Here is a 16,726-nt window from a genome sequence, read left to right on the forward strand (position 1 = left end):
TTTGGCCCCACCGTACACCTCCCTCACCACCGTACGGCCTCCTGTGGCCACACCGTACACCCTCCTCACCACCGTACAACCCTTTGGGCTCCACCGTATGGCCGCTTGACATCACCGTACGCCTCCCCTCACTCCATTGTACGGCATTTACACCGTACGGTTGATCTGCACCATACAGGTCCGAAACATTACAGTGGTATCAGAGCTTGTGATCTTGCCACTTGTCGTGTCGTGGATGCAAGTGTACACCAGGAGGAGGCACCTTTCAGCCGATCGAATGGGGGAACCATAGGATCCTACAAGAGAAGTCATGGCACTATTAAGGGAGCTAACCAAAAGCCAAGCTCAACTCAACGACACCCTAACCAGAGGAGAGCAGCGACAACAAATCATGGAGGAAACCTTACGATAATTGGCTTTGGGAAAAACGAATGGAGAACAAAATGGACAGGGCGATGATTCGGTCACAAGAAGGTCAAACATCCAACACTCACATTCACGGCCACTGATGCCGACTTTTCCTCAAAAATCAGAAGCACCACGGGGGGAGCAAGAACCCACCTTTCAGGAGATGCCAGCATCGTTGAGTCGAGATTGGAGGGATGCAAATCTCGAGGGGGACATATCCTTCAAGGATTATGTGGAGCTCCGAATGAAATACTCAGGCGGCAGAAGTCGGGGCCATTATGGACACTATAATAATGACATCAAGCGAAAGGTCGATAAGATCAACCTGTCATCCTTTGATGGGGCCGGAGCGACCTCGACAAGTGCCTGGGTTCAAAAAGCAGATACTTACTTCCAACTTAACCCGATGCCTGAAGATGAAGCTATCAAGTTTGCAGCACTCCACCTGGAAGGGGTCGCGCATGAATGGTGGCATCATGGAATGATCACTCTTGGCCATGACCAGATAACTTCCTATGTCGAATTCACAGAGAAGCTAATAGATCGATTTGACGGGAAGGATCCAGAACTCAATTTCAAGGAGTTGGCACAACTAAAGCAGTCGAGATCTGTGGACAGTTACATCACAGAATTCCAGAGTATCTGTGTTGGTGACTGACATCTCAAAGCGAAGATTGGTGGTCTTGTTCATAGACGGATTGATGGAGCCACTAAAAGGTTGGGTGAAAGGGTTCAACCCCAGCACGCTCATGGAAGCAATAAAAAAGGCCCGTAACATGGCAACATCTTCCTTTTCCAGAAGTTTTGCACATACCAAACCACCTTTCGTTCCAAGGGAAAAGGATAATAAACCCTATCCGAAGGGGTCATCGCTAGATGAAGCCACAAGACAGGAACTCAGAAGGAAGAAGTTGTGTTTCACCTGCAAGGAACCATGGGAACCAAGACACCGATGTTTGAGCAAAGGAAAGATTCACTATATTGAAGTGATGTCCGATGGAGAAGAGGAGCATTAAGAAAGCGAAACCCCAAGGGAAGAATCGGCTGAAGAAACCAATCTGGCAAAGAGAATCTCCACATTGGTACGGAGGGGGGCGTCATTGCCACACTGGCGGGTACCCCAAGGTGCAGTGTATTTAGAGTACGTGGTACACTCCAAGGGCAACGAGTTCTTGTTATACTTGACAGTGAAGCCTCGCTCAACTTCATAAACTTGTCACTCGTCAACCGTAGGGGCTTGTGTACAAAGGAACATGAAGGGTTCGATGTCAAGGTGGCAGGAGGCAATCTCCTATCATGCACTCACCTGGTTCCACAACTGAGTATCGCCATGGGAAATTACATGGTGACCCATGATTTCTTTGTTGTGGATCTGGATGACATGGATGTCATATTGGGCATTCAATGGATGGAGACCCTCGACCAATACACACAGAGCTTCAAAAGGATGGAGATCTCATTCGAGGTGGATGGCAGGAAGGTAGTTCTCAGGGGAATGTCGAATGGCGGCTCGAGGAGATTTCCGCCAAAAGGATGGAAGCCATCTTCAGACATGATGAAGTAGTTTGGGCAACACATTGCTTGATCTCAACAAAACCTGTGAAAGGGCAACCAATGTACTATCAGGATGGGGAACTTCAGTCGGTTCTAGATGAGCATAGTTTGGTCTTCGCTGATATTCCACCTGGTATACCCCCACACCAAGGGTTTGAGCACACCATTGAGTTGAAGGAGGGAGCAAAACTGGTTATCACCACACCCTATTGCCACCCGAAGAAGTTCAAAGATGAGATAGAGAAAACGATCCAGGAACTCCTCGATAAGGGATGGATCCGACCCAGTTCTAGCCCCTTTGCGTCCTCGGTGGTTCTGGTGAAGAAGGACGGGACTCTCAGAATGTGTGTCGATTGTTGTGCACTAAACAAGAAGACTATCAAAAATAGATACCCCATTCCCAAGATTGATGAGCTATTGGACGAACTACATGGCGCAATCTATTTCTCCAAGATTGATCTCCGTTCCGGCTACCATCAGATCCGAATGAGGGAGCAAGATGTGGAAAAGACGGCCTTTCATTGCCATTACGGACACTATGAGTTCTTGGTCATGCCGTTTGGATTAACCAATGCTCCGGCCACTTTTCAGTCCTGCATGAACCACATCTTCAACAAGCAACTGTGTAAGTTCCTATTGGTATTCTTCGAGGACATACTCATCTACAACAAGACCTGGAAGGAACATATGGGGCGTTTGGATGAAGTATTGGGGATTCTGGAATCACAATCATTGCATGCCAAAAGGTCCAAATGTGAATTTGGAATAACTGAGGTCTTGTACTTGGGTCACGTCATCAGCACCCAGGGGGTACAAGTTCACCAAGAGAAGATTCAGGCCATTTTGGATTGGCCTCCACCCAAGACTCTCTCGGAGCTACGCATATTTTTTGGTTTGTGCAGTTATTATAGAAGGTTTGTGAAAGGATTTTCACAGCTTGGGGCACCACTGACAGATCTGACAAAGAAAAGATCCTTCCATTGGAATGCACAGGCACAACAAACCTTCAACAAATTAAAGAAGTTATGAGTACGTGTCCGGTTCTGGCACTACCAGACTTCACTCGCCCTTAACTACCAGACTTCACTCGCCCTTTCATCCTCGACTGTGATGCCTCGAGTGAAGGCATTCGAGCGGTGTTGATGCAAGACCGTCACCCCATTGCGTTCGAGAGTCGAAAGCTCTCGAGAGTTGAGCGGTTATATTCCATCTAAGACAAGGAGATGCTTGCCATCATACACGCACTGACGAAGTTTCGGCAATACCTCGTCGGAGCAAAGTTTGTTGTGCGAACAGACCACAACAGCTTGCGATACTTCTTGGAGTAGAGGGATTTGAATGAACGACAACAAAAATGGGTGAGCAAAGTCCAGGCATTTGATTTCGACATTGAATATGTGAAGGGAAAGAATAACATGGTCGTTGATGTTAATTTTAGTACTTTCAAATTGAATAAAACTCAGAAAATTAGATTTAGATTAATTAATTTATTGTTTTCAAACTTTAAGCATAATAAAGGAAATGAAATGCTAAAGACAATGCACAGTTACCCTGGGAAAACCTCCTAGGAGGAAAAACCCAACCAAAGGATCCTCAGATCTGATTTATGATTTAGAATTCAACAGGAAATTACACACTTATCTGGTTTTACAGCCACCATGAGGGAGGAATAATTAGGTTACAGTCCTCCTTATCTGATTACAGCCCTTTAATGGAGTCTTCAATATTGGATGATGATCTGCTGTCTCTAAGGGAGTTCGCTGCCTTTAATGTAAGGTCTACTGCTGGTTGATCAAGTTCGCACCCTCCTATTTTGGGTCTACTACAACATGTGAGGTTCGCTGTTTGCTGGTTGAAGTCTAATGCAACCCTTATGAAGTTCGCTGCCACTATATGGAGGTTCATTGTTTGCTGGTTGAAGTCGCTGCCACTATATGGAAGACTTTGATCTTGCATAAGTATAAATTTTGCTTTTCACCGAAGATTATTTTGTCAACATAAAACTTGATTGTGTTAATGAGAGGAAAGTGTTGCATTTATAGGTGACATATAGTTTCCTAATCATGTCGGCCTCCTTTATACTTTAAACCATTTTATTGCTTTCCTTTTAATTTACCTTGATGGGGTCGGCCCTATCAAGGAGGCATGTTTATCTGAGTGTGTGGCAAGCAAACCTTAGTGCCGTGTGGTGATGAGCCTAGCCCTATATGAAGGGGGTGGATTCCAATGTTGCCTAAGGCAATAGGAATCCGTTGGCCCTAATTACAACCAACACTCCCTCTTAATTAGGGAATAGAATCATAATCATAATCTTCCAGCTTGCACACAAGGATAGACTGGATCCACCTTGCATTGCTCACAGAGGGTGGAGAGGATCCTTTGCTTACCATCTTACATTGCCCGCAGAGGATGGTCATAGGTTACAATACCATCTTACATTGCCCGCAGAGGATGGTTTAATAATTTCAATACCATCTTACATTGCCCGCAGAGGATGGTTAAAGTTTATACTTCTCCCTGAGAAGTTTACAATACCACCTTGCATTGCCCGCAGAGGGTGGTTAACATTTACAATACCATCTTACATTGCCCGCAGAGGATGGTTAATAATCACACTTCTCCCTGAGAAGTTTACAATACCACCTTACATTGCCCGCAGAGGGTGGTTAACATTTACAACACCATCTTACATTGCCCGCAGAGGATGGTTTAAGAATTATGCTTCTCCCTGAGAAGTTTACATTACCACCTTACATTGCCCGCAGAGGATGGATTTATACAATACAAAGTATCACTGCACTAGAGACTCCCTCTCAATTGGAGATTCATTTTCCACAATACCAAGTCTATCCCTGAAGTACACAAACTTCACTTTTGCTAGAGGCTTGGTAAGAATATCTGCAACCTGCTCATCAGTGCTGACATACTTCAGTTGAATAGCACCTCTTTGCACCATATCCCGAACATAATGAAAATGAGTTTCCACATGTTTTGACCTGTCATGAAACACTGGATTGTTAGACATTTTAATACAACTCTGGTTATCACAGTGAATGACTATAGGATCCCATGGCTGACCAAACAGTCCAGCAAGAAGCTTACGAAGCCATACTGCTTCTCTGGAAGCTACACTTGCAGCAATATACTCAGCTTCAACAGTGCTCAATGCCACTGAGGATTGTTTTCTGCAAGCCCAAGAGATCACTGCAGAACCCAAGCTAAAGCAAATACCAGAGGTACTTTTCCTGTCTTTGACGCTTCCAACCCAGTCTACATCAGAATAACCTTCCAAGGTTATTGGAGTGTTAAGTGGATACTTCAGCCCAAAACCAATAGTGCCTCACAAATATCTTAGGATATGCTTGGCAGCAACCAGGTGAACATGCTTGAGTAGGCTCATGAACTGGCTGAGAGCATTCACAGCAAAACATATGTCTGGTCTAATATTGACTAGATACATCAGAGATCCAATCAATTGTCGGTACTCGGATGGATCTGCAAAATCAGAGTTAGCTGCAGAAATACTCAACTTCTTTAAGTTAGATTCCATAGGAGTAGACATTGGCTTACAATCCATCATCCTAAATCTTTTCAGAATGTCAATAGTATACTTTCCTTGACTTAGAAAGATTTCGTTAGATCTTTGCCATACTTCTAAACCTAGAAAATAATGCATTAGACCTAAATCTTTCATTTCAAATTCAAAAGCTAGATCTTTCTTGCATCCAATAATAAGGTCAATTTTACCAATAAGAAATAAGTCATCCACATAAAAAACTAAAATCAACATTTCATCATTTCCAATTTTAAGATAAATGTTAGGGTCAGCATCATTTTTACGAAAGCCTAGACTTAACAAATATTTATCAATTCTTTCATACCAAGCACGAGGGGCTTGTTTAAGACCATAAAGAGCTTTCTTTAACCTGCACACGTGAGTTAATCTATCCTGGATCTCATATCCCTCAGGTTGCTCAATATAGACTTCTTCCTCAATGACACCATTGAGAAAAGCAGTCTTAACATCCATCTAATGTAGTTTCCAACCCTTAGCAGCAGCAATAGCAATGATCGTTCTAATGGAGGTATATCTAGCAACAAGGGCAAATGTTTCTTCATAATCTATGCCTTCCTTTTGGGAAAAACCACGTGCTACAAATCTAGCCTTATATTTTTCAATACTACCATCAGCATTATGTTTAATTTTAAACAACCATTTAGAGGAAACAACGGATTTACCTTTGGGTCGGGGCACAAGGTCCCATACATCATTCTTGATGATTGACTGATATTCTTCATCCATAGCAAGCTTCCAGGCATGATGACTTAGGGCTTCTTCAACATTGCAAGGTTCAGTTTCAATGAGATTACACATTAAGGAAACATAGTTGAAAAATACCTGAGGTCTCTTAGATTCACGGAAGGTGCCACTTGGAGCAACAAATCTTTCTGCTTTTTGAATGGTGTTTCTTACCCAAAGTGGCCTCTTTTTGGAGACGATAATGTCACTGGGAATGTCAGTGGGATTCATGGGCTCAGGGGGATCATCATGATCCTCTTGGGATGGAGGTTCAACTTGCTCCCTCTGAATCTCAGGGTTAGTATCAACATTTGTATTTTGATTAACATTAGATTCATCAATAAAACAAGAGCATTTCGATTTCTTAAAAGCAATGTCTTCTTCAAATGTAACATCCCTACTTACCTCAATGTACCTTTGACCTGGGATGTAAATCCTGAATGCCTTGGAGGATTCACTGTATCCGACAAGCATGTCTTTCTTTCCGGAGGGTTCCAACTTTGATCGCTTTTCTTTAGGTATATGAACATAGACTGGACTTCCAAAGATTATGAGATGACTGATGTCTGGTTTGGAACCTGTGAAGGCTTCTTCTGGGGTCATGTTCTTTAGAGCACGATGAGGACATCTATTCTGTATATATACTGCAGTTCTAGAAGCCTCAGCCCATAGAAAAGTCTGAAGGTCTTGATCGTGGATCATAGCCTTTGCAGCCTCCACAATGATCCTATTCTTTCTTTCAGTGACACCATTTTGTTGAGGATTGTATGGAACACAAAACTCCCTCTTAATTCCTGATTCAACGCAAAAATCATGAAAGCTTCCGAAGGTGTACTCACCTCCATTGTAAGATCTTAAACATTTAATTCTTTTACCAGAGGAGTTTTCAGATTATGCTTTAAATTCTTTAAATTTACTTAACACTTTATCAGATTCTTTAGATTTCAAGAAGTAGATCCAAGTTTTCCTAGAGAAGTCATCTATGAAGATTACGTAATAAAGAAATCCACTAGGAGATGCCATAGACATAGGACCACATAAATCAGAGTGAACAAGTTCTAGTTTGTCTTTAGCTCTATTTTCGCTTTTATGAAATGGACTTTTAACATTCTTACCAATAGCACAACCTTTACAAATGTTATCATGAACTTGACTGAGTTTAGGCATACCTTTGACTAACCTTTCAAGTGATGGAAGAGCTTGGTAATGTAGATGTCCAAGTCTTCTATGCCATAGCTCGCAGGATTCCGGGACCTCATTAATGAGGGCTTGAATAGGGTTAGTAGAGAGCTTATAAAGACTATCATATCTATGACCAATTATACGAGCAGATTTGAAACTAGCTTTCTTAGACCAAGCAAGAACTTTTCCTTCAGAAAATGCAATTTGATAACCTTTATCTTCTAGGGCAGAAATGGAAATTAGATTTCTTTTAATTCTAGGAACAAACAGTATATCACTGAGATGTAATGAAATACCAGAATCTAAATTTAGAGAAGTAGAACCAGAACCTCTTACCGAATAACGAGCGTCATCACCAATTACCACGTGAAGACTGGTATCCTTTTCTAGAAGACCTGAAAGGTGGTCACAGTAACCTGTGATGTGTCTGGAGGCACCACTGTCAATCAACCATGTATTGCTATCTGAGGGAATACTACTAGATAGGGCAGATATGAATAGGAAGTCATCATTGTGTTCTGAAACTTCATTTAGATTAGCTTCACTTTGGTTAGGGTTAAACTGGCATTCCTTAGCATAGTGACCGAATTTGTCACATCTAAAGCATCGCACACGCGAAGTATCTCTTGGTTTCTTCCAAGGGTGTTGGGAACTAAAAGGTCTTGATTCCCTATTTCTTTTAGGATAAGGTTGCTTCCAATTACCCTTTTTCTTGCATTGGGCAGCAAGCATGTGATGCTCATCTACATGAGGGCTCTTGGATTGACCTCTTGTGAAGAGGCGAGACTCTTCTTGGATGCAATCATTTTTAAGACGATCAAGGGAAGGTAGCTCAGACCGGCCACTTATGGTTTGGATAAATGATTCCCAAGAGAAGGGTAGGCCATTAAGGGCAATCATGACAAGGTCTTTGTCTTCCATGTTATGACCAATTAAACCTAGCTGATTCTTTAGTTTAGAAATTCTCATGAAATAAGAAATAACAGAATCTTCTTTAGCCATTTTGATATTAAGTAGTTGTTGTCTTAACGTAATTGCCCTACTAAGATTGTTAACTTCATATGTACCTTGAAGATGGCTGAACATTTCCCTTGCAGTGGTGAATGAGGCAATAGAGGTGACGAGGTGATCTTTGACTGAATCAATGAGGATCTTCCTGGCCTTGACAGCATCCTTTTTGAATTGTTTTAACTCAGCAGCATCTGATGGCACAATTAGCTCTTTTTCTTCTATGAATTGGAGGAGGTCTTCTTCTTCGAGAGCCAACTTGATTCGAACTTTCCATGCAGTAAAATTTAGATTCCCATCAAGCCTATCTTCAACTTTCAGCCCCATTGACCTGATTTGCAAAAACTACAGCAAACTGAAAATAAAGGTGAACTGAATTTTAAATCTGAAGATTAATCTAACCAATTAGCTCTGATACCATGTTAATTTTAGTACTTTTAGATTGAATAAAACTCAAAAAATTAGATTTAGATTAATTAATTTATTGTTTTCAGACTTTAAGCATAATAAAGGAAATGAAATGCTAAAGACAATGCACAGTTACCCTGGGAAAACCTCCTAGGAGGAAAAACCCAGCCAAAGGATCCTCATATCTGATTTATGATTTAGAATTCAACAGGAAATTACACACTTATCTGGTTTTACAGCCACCATGAGGGAGGAATAATTAGGTTAGAGTCCTCCTTATCTGATTACAGCCCTTTAATGGAGTCTTCAATATTGGATGATGATCTGCTGTCTCTAAGGGAGTTCGATGCCTTCAATGTAAGGTCTGTTGTTGTTTGATCAAGTTCGCACCCTCCTATTTTGGGTCTGCTACAACATGTGAGGTTTGCTGTTTGCTGGTTGAAGTCTAATGCAACCCTTATGAAGTTCGTTGCCACTATATGGAGGTTCGTTATTTGCTGGTTGAAGTCATTGCCACTATATGGAAGACTTTGATCTTGCATAAGTATAAATTTCGCTCTTCACTGAAGATTATTTTGTCAACATAAAACTTGATTGTGTTAATGAGAGGAAAGTGTTGCATTTATAGGTGACATATAGTTTCCTAATCATGTCGGCCTCCTTTATACTTTAAACCATTTTATTGCTTTCCTTTTAATTTACCTTGATGGGGTCGGCCCTATCAAGGAGGCGTGTTTATCTGAGTGTGTGGCGAGCAAACCTTAGTGCCGTGTGGTGATGAGCCTAGCCCTATATGAAGGGGGCGGATTCCAATGTTGCCTAAGACAATAGGAATCCGCTGGCCCTAATTACAACCAACAGTTGATGCCCTGTCAAGAAGGCCTACCATATGTTCTTTATCTCAGATTTTGGCAGACTGGAAGGAATACCTGTTGGTTGAATAGTCTACGAACACTTTTGCCTACGAACTGATGGATGGTCAAGTGCAGGATGACCGTTACAAGGTGGTTGACGACATCATTTATTACAAGGACAGAATTTATCTAGTACCCGAATCCAAGATGAAGGAAAAGGTTCTGAAGGAATTGCACGACTCTCCCTTGGCTAGACACCCGGGATACTTGAAAACCTACAAATAGATCCGTGAAAAGTTTTCCTGGAAGGGGCTTAAGGACGACGTCCTGCAGTATGTACGGAAATGCTCCACCTGTCAACAGAACAAATCTGAGCATAACCTACCTGCCGGACTGCTGCAACCTCTGCCAATTCACGACCAGAAATGGGATAGCATCTCGATGGATTTCATTACAGGACTCCCCAGAGTGCAAGGAAAGGATTGCATTTTTGTCATAGTTGACCGATTGACCAAGTATGCACATTTTTTTGCCATCCCCACAGGATATCGAGCAGTCCAAGTAGCCGAGTTGTTCTTCCGTGAGGTGTTCCGCCTACATGGTTTACCGCGAAACATAGTCAGTGACAGGGATAGCCGTTTTCTGAGTACCTTCTGGATGGAGTTATTTCGGTTGGCCGGAACCGAGCTGTCGCCCAGCACGAGCTACCATTCGCAGACAGATGGACAGACTGAGATTGTGAACAAATGGCTGGAGGGTTATCTCAGGAACTAAGTCTCAGCACAACAGAAGGCTTGGGTTCGCTGGTTACATTTGGGTGAACACTGTTACAACACCACTTATCACATGTCAATAGGCATGCCACCTTTCAAAGCACTGTACGGTTATGAACCGTCTTCATTTGTTGACCTAGCATTGGGAGACAGTCGTGCACCGATGGCCAAAGATTGGCTTCAGGAGAGTTTAGACATCCTGACATCTCTCAAAGACAACCTACAGAGGGCTCAGAACCAGCAAAAGATGTATGCGGACCAACACCGGATTGAGCGGAATTTTGAGGTTGGTGATCTGGTTTACCTCCGACTTCAACCATACAGACAATCCTCCTTGAAGACAAGTGGTAAGGAGAAGCTGAAGCCGCGTTTCTATGGGCCCTACAGGGTGGTTCGGAGAGTGGGTGAAGTTGCCTACGAATTGGAGCTTCTGGAGGGGAGTCGGATTCACAATGTTTTTCACGTATCGTGTTTGAAGAAGGTCATCAGGCAGCGCGTCACAGTGTCCAAGGATCTGCCACCCATCGACAAAGAAGGGAAACTAATTCTGGAGCCGGCGGAGATCATCGATGTCAAAGAAAAGAGGTTGAGAACACACACAACCAAAGAGTTCCTTATACGCTGGAAGAATCTACCCATCGAGGATGCCACCTGGGAAGGCGAGTAAATTCTTGAACATCCAAGTCTGCAATTGCTTGAGGGCAAGCAATTTTTGGCCCGAGAGAACTATGATGTCCCCGATATAATTAAATAATAAATCTAGTTATTTTGTTGTAAGGCCCCAAATTTAATAACAAATCTTTCGAGCCATTTATTTAATTAGATTAGACAAGTTTTGGTTGGTCGTGTCGGCCCGTTTGTAACCCTTCGAGAAGTTTCTCGGAGCCCATAGATATGGCCGTGTTAGTCATTGTTGTAGGTATGCGAATTTTTGGTATCTTTTCTCTATTGTGCGAATTCTTGTTGGAGTTCTGTTATCCGCCATTTCGGAGGTGAAAGACCCTCCCTATTTGGTATTTACAGTTTCGGTGAGGTTCACCTCTCACCCTATTTTGTCATTGTACTCATTCCGGATCTGGCAAATCTTGAATTTTATCATTGTTTACTTTCTCTATGTCTCTGTTAATCTGGTTTACATGCATAAGGACTCCTGATATTCAGAATCCATTACTCCGGAAGGTCACCACACAACCGCTGAAACTCACCATACTTCTGCATCTTCACAACCACACACCATACTACCACCCCTCCCCTTCTCACCACCGTACAGCCTTCTTTGGCCCCACCGTACACCTCCCTCACCACTGTACGGCCTCCTGTGGCCACACCATACACCCTCCTCACCATCGTACGACCCTTTGGGCTCCACCGTACGGCCGCTTGACATCACCGTACGGCTATTATACCGTACGCCTCCCATCACTCCACCATACGGCATTTACACCATATGCTATGCTCTCCATCCCCTACCGTACAGTCTTCATCTCCCACCGTACGTCCACCCAGTCACCGCACGGGTGTCCCCTTCCACCGTACGGTTGATCTGCGCCGTACAGGTCCGAAACATTACAAGTTGTAGGTTTTCAAAGTGCAAATTGTTCTTTGGTTTCTGTATAGTTTTCAAATAGGTATGGTTCTAATCCTTTTAGATAGTTTGTAGAGAAAAATCTCTCACTACTAGCTGAACCTCCTACTATAATGTCACTTTTTTGTTCATAATTGATTCTGCCAAAAAATAGTCCTCTAGAATTGATATCTGGATCTGAGCATCTCTGCCATGATGAAAAGGAAGGTGAAGCTGATGACTCTGAAACCAGATAGACTGTTTGTGGGGCAAATGAGAAAGCTGTTGATGTACGCAGATCACAAACGCTGGGTTTTGCAGCATGCTTTGAGAAGTCCATTCTGGCAGATGAGATGGAAGTCAAACCGGATGAAAGTGTAATATCGAGTCATGGTGGTCCAAGCATGGTGGAGAAGAATTCTAGAACACTGGAAGAGCATATTCAGTACCAGGGTCTGGATCCTGTACCGGACAAAGTTGGAGCAGATGCCAAAAGCAGGGGAAGTTGTCCATGTTTCAGATAATATTGTTGATCAAATTCATTCAAAAGCAAGCAGTGAATATCAATCTGAGGAGCAGGAAGAAAAAGAAATCAGCTTGGCAACTAACAAAGATGAAAATCTGAGGAAGACTGGGATTGGATCAGATTATATTCATGTGATAAAATCTCAAGTAGTGACTGCCAGTCAAGACATACATCAATCTGTAGGTACAAATCCTCCTCATGATTTTAAATCTAAAGTTGGACATAATTATCAGGATTCAGAAACAACGATTCTTGAAGAGGATATGGTTGAGAGTGAGCCTCCTAGGGAAACAGACAAATTGGAAATCACAGAGCAGGGAAACAATGGTGGGAAGGTACCTCTGTTGAGTGAGACTGATGTAAATTTAAAAGACTTGCATAGGTCTGAATCAAATCCTGTTGGTCTGGAGAAAAGCGAGTCTAATGTAATATTTCATCAGTATTTGTCACAGAAATAAAATTCTGTAAAAGTTGAAACTGTTTAAAGTTAAAATATAGATGATACTAAGCTTTCGTTAGGTGAAAATACCCTAAAACGCCCACTGAACTCTTCCCATGATTCATGACTCATTAAACTTTCTGGCCACAATCTTTTCCAGTCTGTTGACATTAACGACTTGCCTGCTTTGCCACAAAAACCATTTGAAAGTTACATCTAGCCATAATAACCCACTCAGGCAACATCATTGATGAAAATGCTTGCTTCAAAGATCTCGTGAATCATCCTGAATTAGTCGATAAAAAAAATCTACATGAAGCTACTTACACCACAACTCGTGCACTAGCTGGGCCATTAAACCAGCTCTGAATTTCTGAAAAGCTATGAAGACGTCTACACTGCCAGTGAGTTGATCCGTATTCCACACATTACTAGTTCAAAAGAGGACGCATGCTAACTGTTTGTTAAATGTCCTAATCTAGCCCAAAGAAATTTAGGTTCCATTTGAGTCATTTTCAATAACATCTTTTCGAAAAATCAATTCTACTCTCTCACATTAAAGAATGTAACTCTATATACGTAGGCATCAAGAAAAGCATTGCGAATAAACAGTAGAAGTTGGTTGCTATAAATGGTTAGTTTGCAAATGATCATTCTCACATCGAATCCAACCTTATCAAGTTTGTTGGTTTTGGTGTGCATATCAACTCTATTTTCTAAGTCTTTCAGTCACTTCATTTTGTGTGCATAGAAAGTTGAGAGAGGAATTTTTGGTTCTAACATGGCATTTCTTGAAGAATCTGTTGTAGGAAAAATTTGTGAGAGCCTTTCAGAAATTAAACGAAGAGGAGCTAGTACTGGATTTCAGCAATGGCTTCTTGTAGTTAAAGAATAAACTCACATATGTAAGTGGTTTTCTACAAGATGTTGATCAACAGTCTCCACATAAGGAGGGTGTAAAGCAATGGCTGGAGAAAATTCGTGTTATTTCCTTGCTAGCAGAAGACATCTATGAAGAATGCATTGTAGAATCTATGCATGGAAATGATGCTATATCTAGTAGGTTGAGTTGTGATTAATGGATTTTTCGCTGTAGGATAGGGCGGAAAATTAGGGAACTCAAGGAGCACATGAGATATATTAATTCAAATGCAGTACCTGAACAAGTTTAGAAAGCCTTTTCACACAATTTCATATCAGCAGAAGACTGTTATCGACTTTCATATTACACTCTGCACTCTCTGTAGCCCTTTCTGCCTTGAAAGCAACATCTTAAGTTTTCCTCACGGAAGGCTTCGAAGGGCCTAGGTTATTCTAACTAATCAAGCTCTTGTTGTCTCTGTAATTCATGTTCTAAATCTTTTGCAACACAAATACATAAACACGATAAATCCTTTTTATTCTTGCCATATGTTACTTGCATGGCTCCCACTAAATCAAATTGGAAAATATTCCATTTGAAACAAGCGTAAGCAGGTCCAATAAGAAGAATAAACAAAAAAGAGACATTCAATCGAATGGGAAATAGGAATTAGTACCTGCACAAGTCCTGCAGCATGACTGCCCCTTCCTTCATAAACCAGCCTCTCTTATGTTGACTCTTGTTGCTCTGATCTGAAGGAGCCCTCAAATGAAGTACTAGGAGACCTTGAATGAAGTACCATAATCCTTCCCGCTATCGAAAACTACATGCCGAATACGATGCCGCCGCGGGAGCAAAAGCGGGAACTAGATGAGTTGAGCGGGAGGGAGGACCAAAAAAATTATTTAAAAAAAATGATTTTCCTTAATTTAAGACAATTAAATAATTAAACATAAAAGATATGTTTGTCTTAAATTAACGTCTTAAACACTTCTATTGTGTAGGGCGCGCGCGCTCAAGATACAAGGGAAGGAGTGAGGGAGGACTTCCATGCTTTTGTAGTCACTGTTCAATGGTTTATTTTATCATTAAATTTTTCTTTGAAATGGAGTTTTGTGTTGTGAATTGGATTTTGCCACAATCTTTGGGTCTAGTGGCACACCTAGAAGGCTCCCAAGGGATCCCTTAACCATTTTATTTATGTTTGGGTAGATGAGGCCATAACTTCTACTTATTGAAATGTTGTCCAGTTTATCATGTACGTTGCACATGAAAAAGGAGGATTGACCTATTTTAGCCATCGATCAATAGTTTATTTTGGATGATATGCTTTGTTTGATAATTGAGGCCTTATTCGACAATCAAGCTAGATTTTTTATAATATCTTTGTACATGTGGGAATTGATCATGTAGAGGAGCTCCATTTAAGATTCTGGTCTAGATCTACCATCTTCATAATATTAAAAAAAAATATGGGGATGACCCTTTGGTGAAATGGTTGGGCTTCATCTCTACCGTGTCAACAATGGAACATGTTTTACCTTAGGGAGAACCTTGGAGAAATAGTGGGGCTTCTTGCCTGTAGTGCTTACATCCTTGGTTCAAACCATTAATTTAATTAGTGCATCGGATCCCATCAGAACTCCACAGTTAAGTGCGCTTGGGTCGGAGTAGTACTAGTATGGGTGACCTCCCGGGAAGTCCCAGTGTTGCACCCTTTTTTAAGAAGCCTGTTAATGGGCTTTTGAGGGTTAATCCTCATAGGAAGGGCGGCAAAAGTCAGGAGTGGGTTCCGCCAAATAAGGGTTGGATCAAGGTCAACTTTGATGGGGCTTCTAGGGGGAATCTCGAGATCTCCAAGGTAGGGGTCATAGCTCGTGATAAGTGTGGAAGAATTCTAGCTTTTGGAGCTAAGAGGTTAGTGGATGGTACAAACAATGAAGTCGAGTGTCAAGCGGCTATAGAAGCCATTCTTTTGGCTAAGAAATTGGAGGTGAAGAAACTCCATCTTGAGGGGGATTCCCAGATTGTGATGAATGGGATTGCTAAGGGTCGGATGGAGGCCTAACAACTGGATAAACACATCAGAAGGATGAATCACCTTCTAAGCAAGTTTGATGATTTTAAGGTTTCGCATGTTCTTAGGGAAGCAAACGTTGAGGCTGACAAGCTCTCAGATGTTGGTGCTAATGGTTCTTTGGTTAACAATTTTCATTTATTTGAGGACCTACGGAATGTGTGCCCTCTTGAGTTTGGTTGATAGTTTTTAAGAAGTGGAAAGCGAACCCGAGTTGTGGTGTAGAGTTTGGTGTGATTTGTTCTTGATACACTAGTTTAGAGGGAAGAGATGTTTCATGTGGCTAGTGACCTTCGATCTGGTTGTAACGGAGGCATAGGAGTGATGATGTTAGCAATTGGCGGATTGATCAGATGATGATGTATGATTTGAGGTGATACGTGTGGAGTAATTATTTATTGGTGTGGCTCTGGCTATTTTAGGGCCCAGTCTTTGAGTTTTTTGGCATTTCGTAGTGGCTGGTTTTGGTTTTGTTTGTGAGTACAGGTTTCAGACGCGAGAGTGGGGTAGGATGGAAGCCATTTTCTCCCTTTCTACAGACAGACAAATGCCTTCATTTCGTGGTTCAATTTCTTGTAGTCGACTGTTGAATGTATTCAAGGTTGATGGGGAAGTGTTTTGGAGGGTTGTGCACTTGATGGTTGGGGAAGAATTTCTAGTTTCTGACTGTCGACTGCGTACAAATCTGGACATCTTGTCCTTGTTTGTGGCGTTGGCCCTGATGGTGGGTGGTTTGACAGATGAGGTGTTGCAGGTGACGTCCTTGGTGCT

General features: G+C 42.0%; 1 protein-coding gene across 7 annotated transcripts in view; it reads right to left on the minus strand.

Moving 5' to 3' along the window:
- LOC131064379 (uncharacterized) overlaps positions 1-14,853 on the minus strand; it is a 32,248-nt gene extending 17,395 nt beyond the window's left edge. The window contains exons 1-2 of one of the 7 annotated variants that reach the window (XM_057998503.2): positions 14,555-14,852; positions 8,512-8,807 (exon numbers count right to left, since the gene is read on the minus strand). In XM_057998503.2, coding sequence (XP_057854486.1) covers positions 8,512-8,779 — 268 coding nt within the window. In that variant the 5' untranslated portion in view covers positions 8,780-8,807; positions 14,555-14,852. Of the gene's footprint in view, positions 1-8,511; positions 8,808-14,554 lie in introns of all 7 variants that reach the window. The other 6 variants (XM_057998502.2, XM_057998500.2, XR_009111259.2 and 3 more) reach the window with 6 other exon arrangements.
- Positions 14,854-16,726: the final 1,873 nt, after the last annotated feature.

The sequence above is a fragment of the Cryptomeria japonica genome, chromosome 7 (genome assembly GCF_030272615.1).
Source record: "Cryptomeria japonica chromosome 7, Sugi_1.0, whole genome shotgun sequence".
Classification (NCBI taxonomy): Eukaryota; Viridiplantae; Streptophyta; class Pinopsida; order Cupressales; family Cupressaceae; genus Cryptomeria; species Cryptomeria japonica.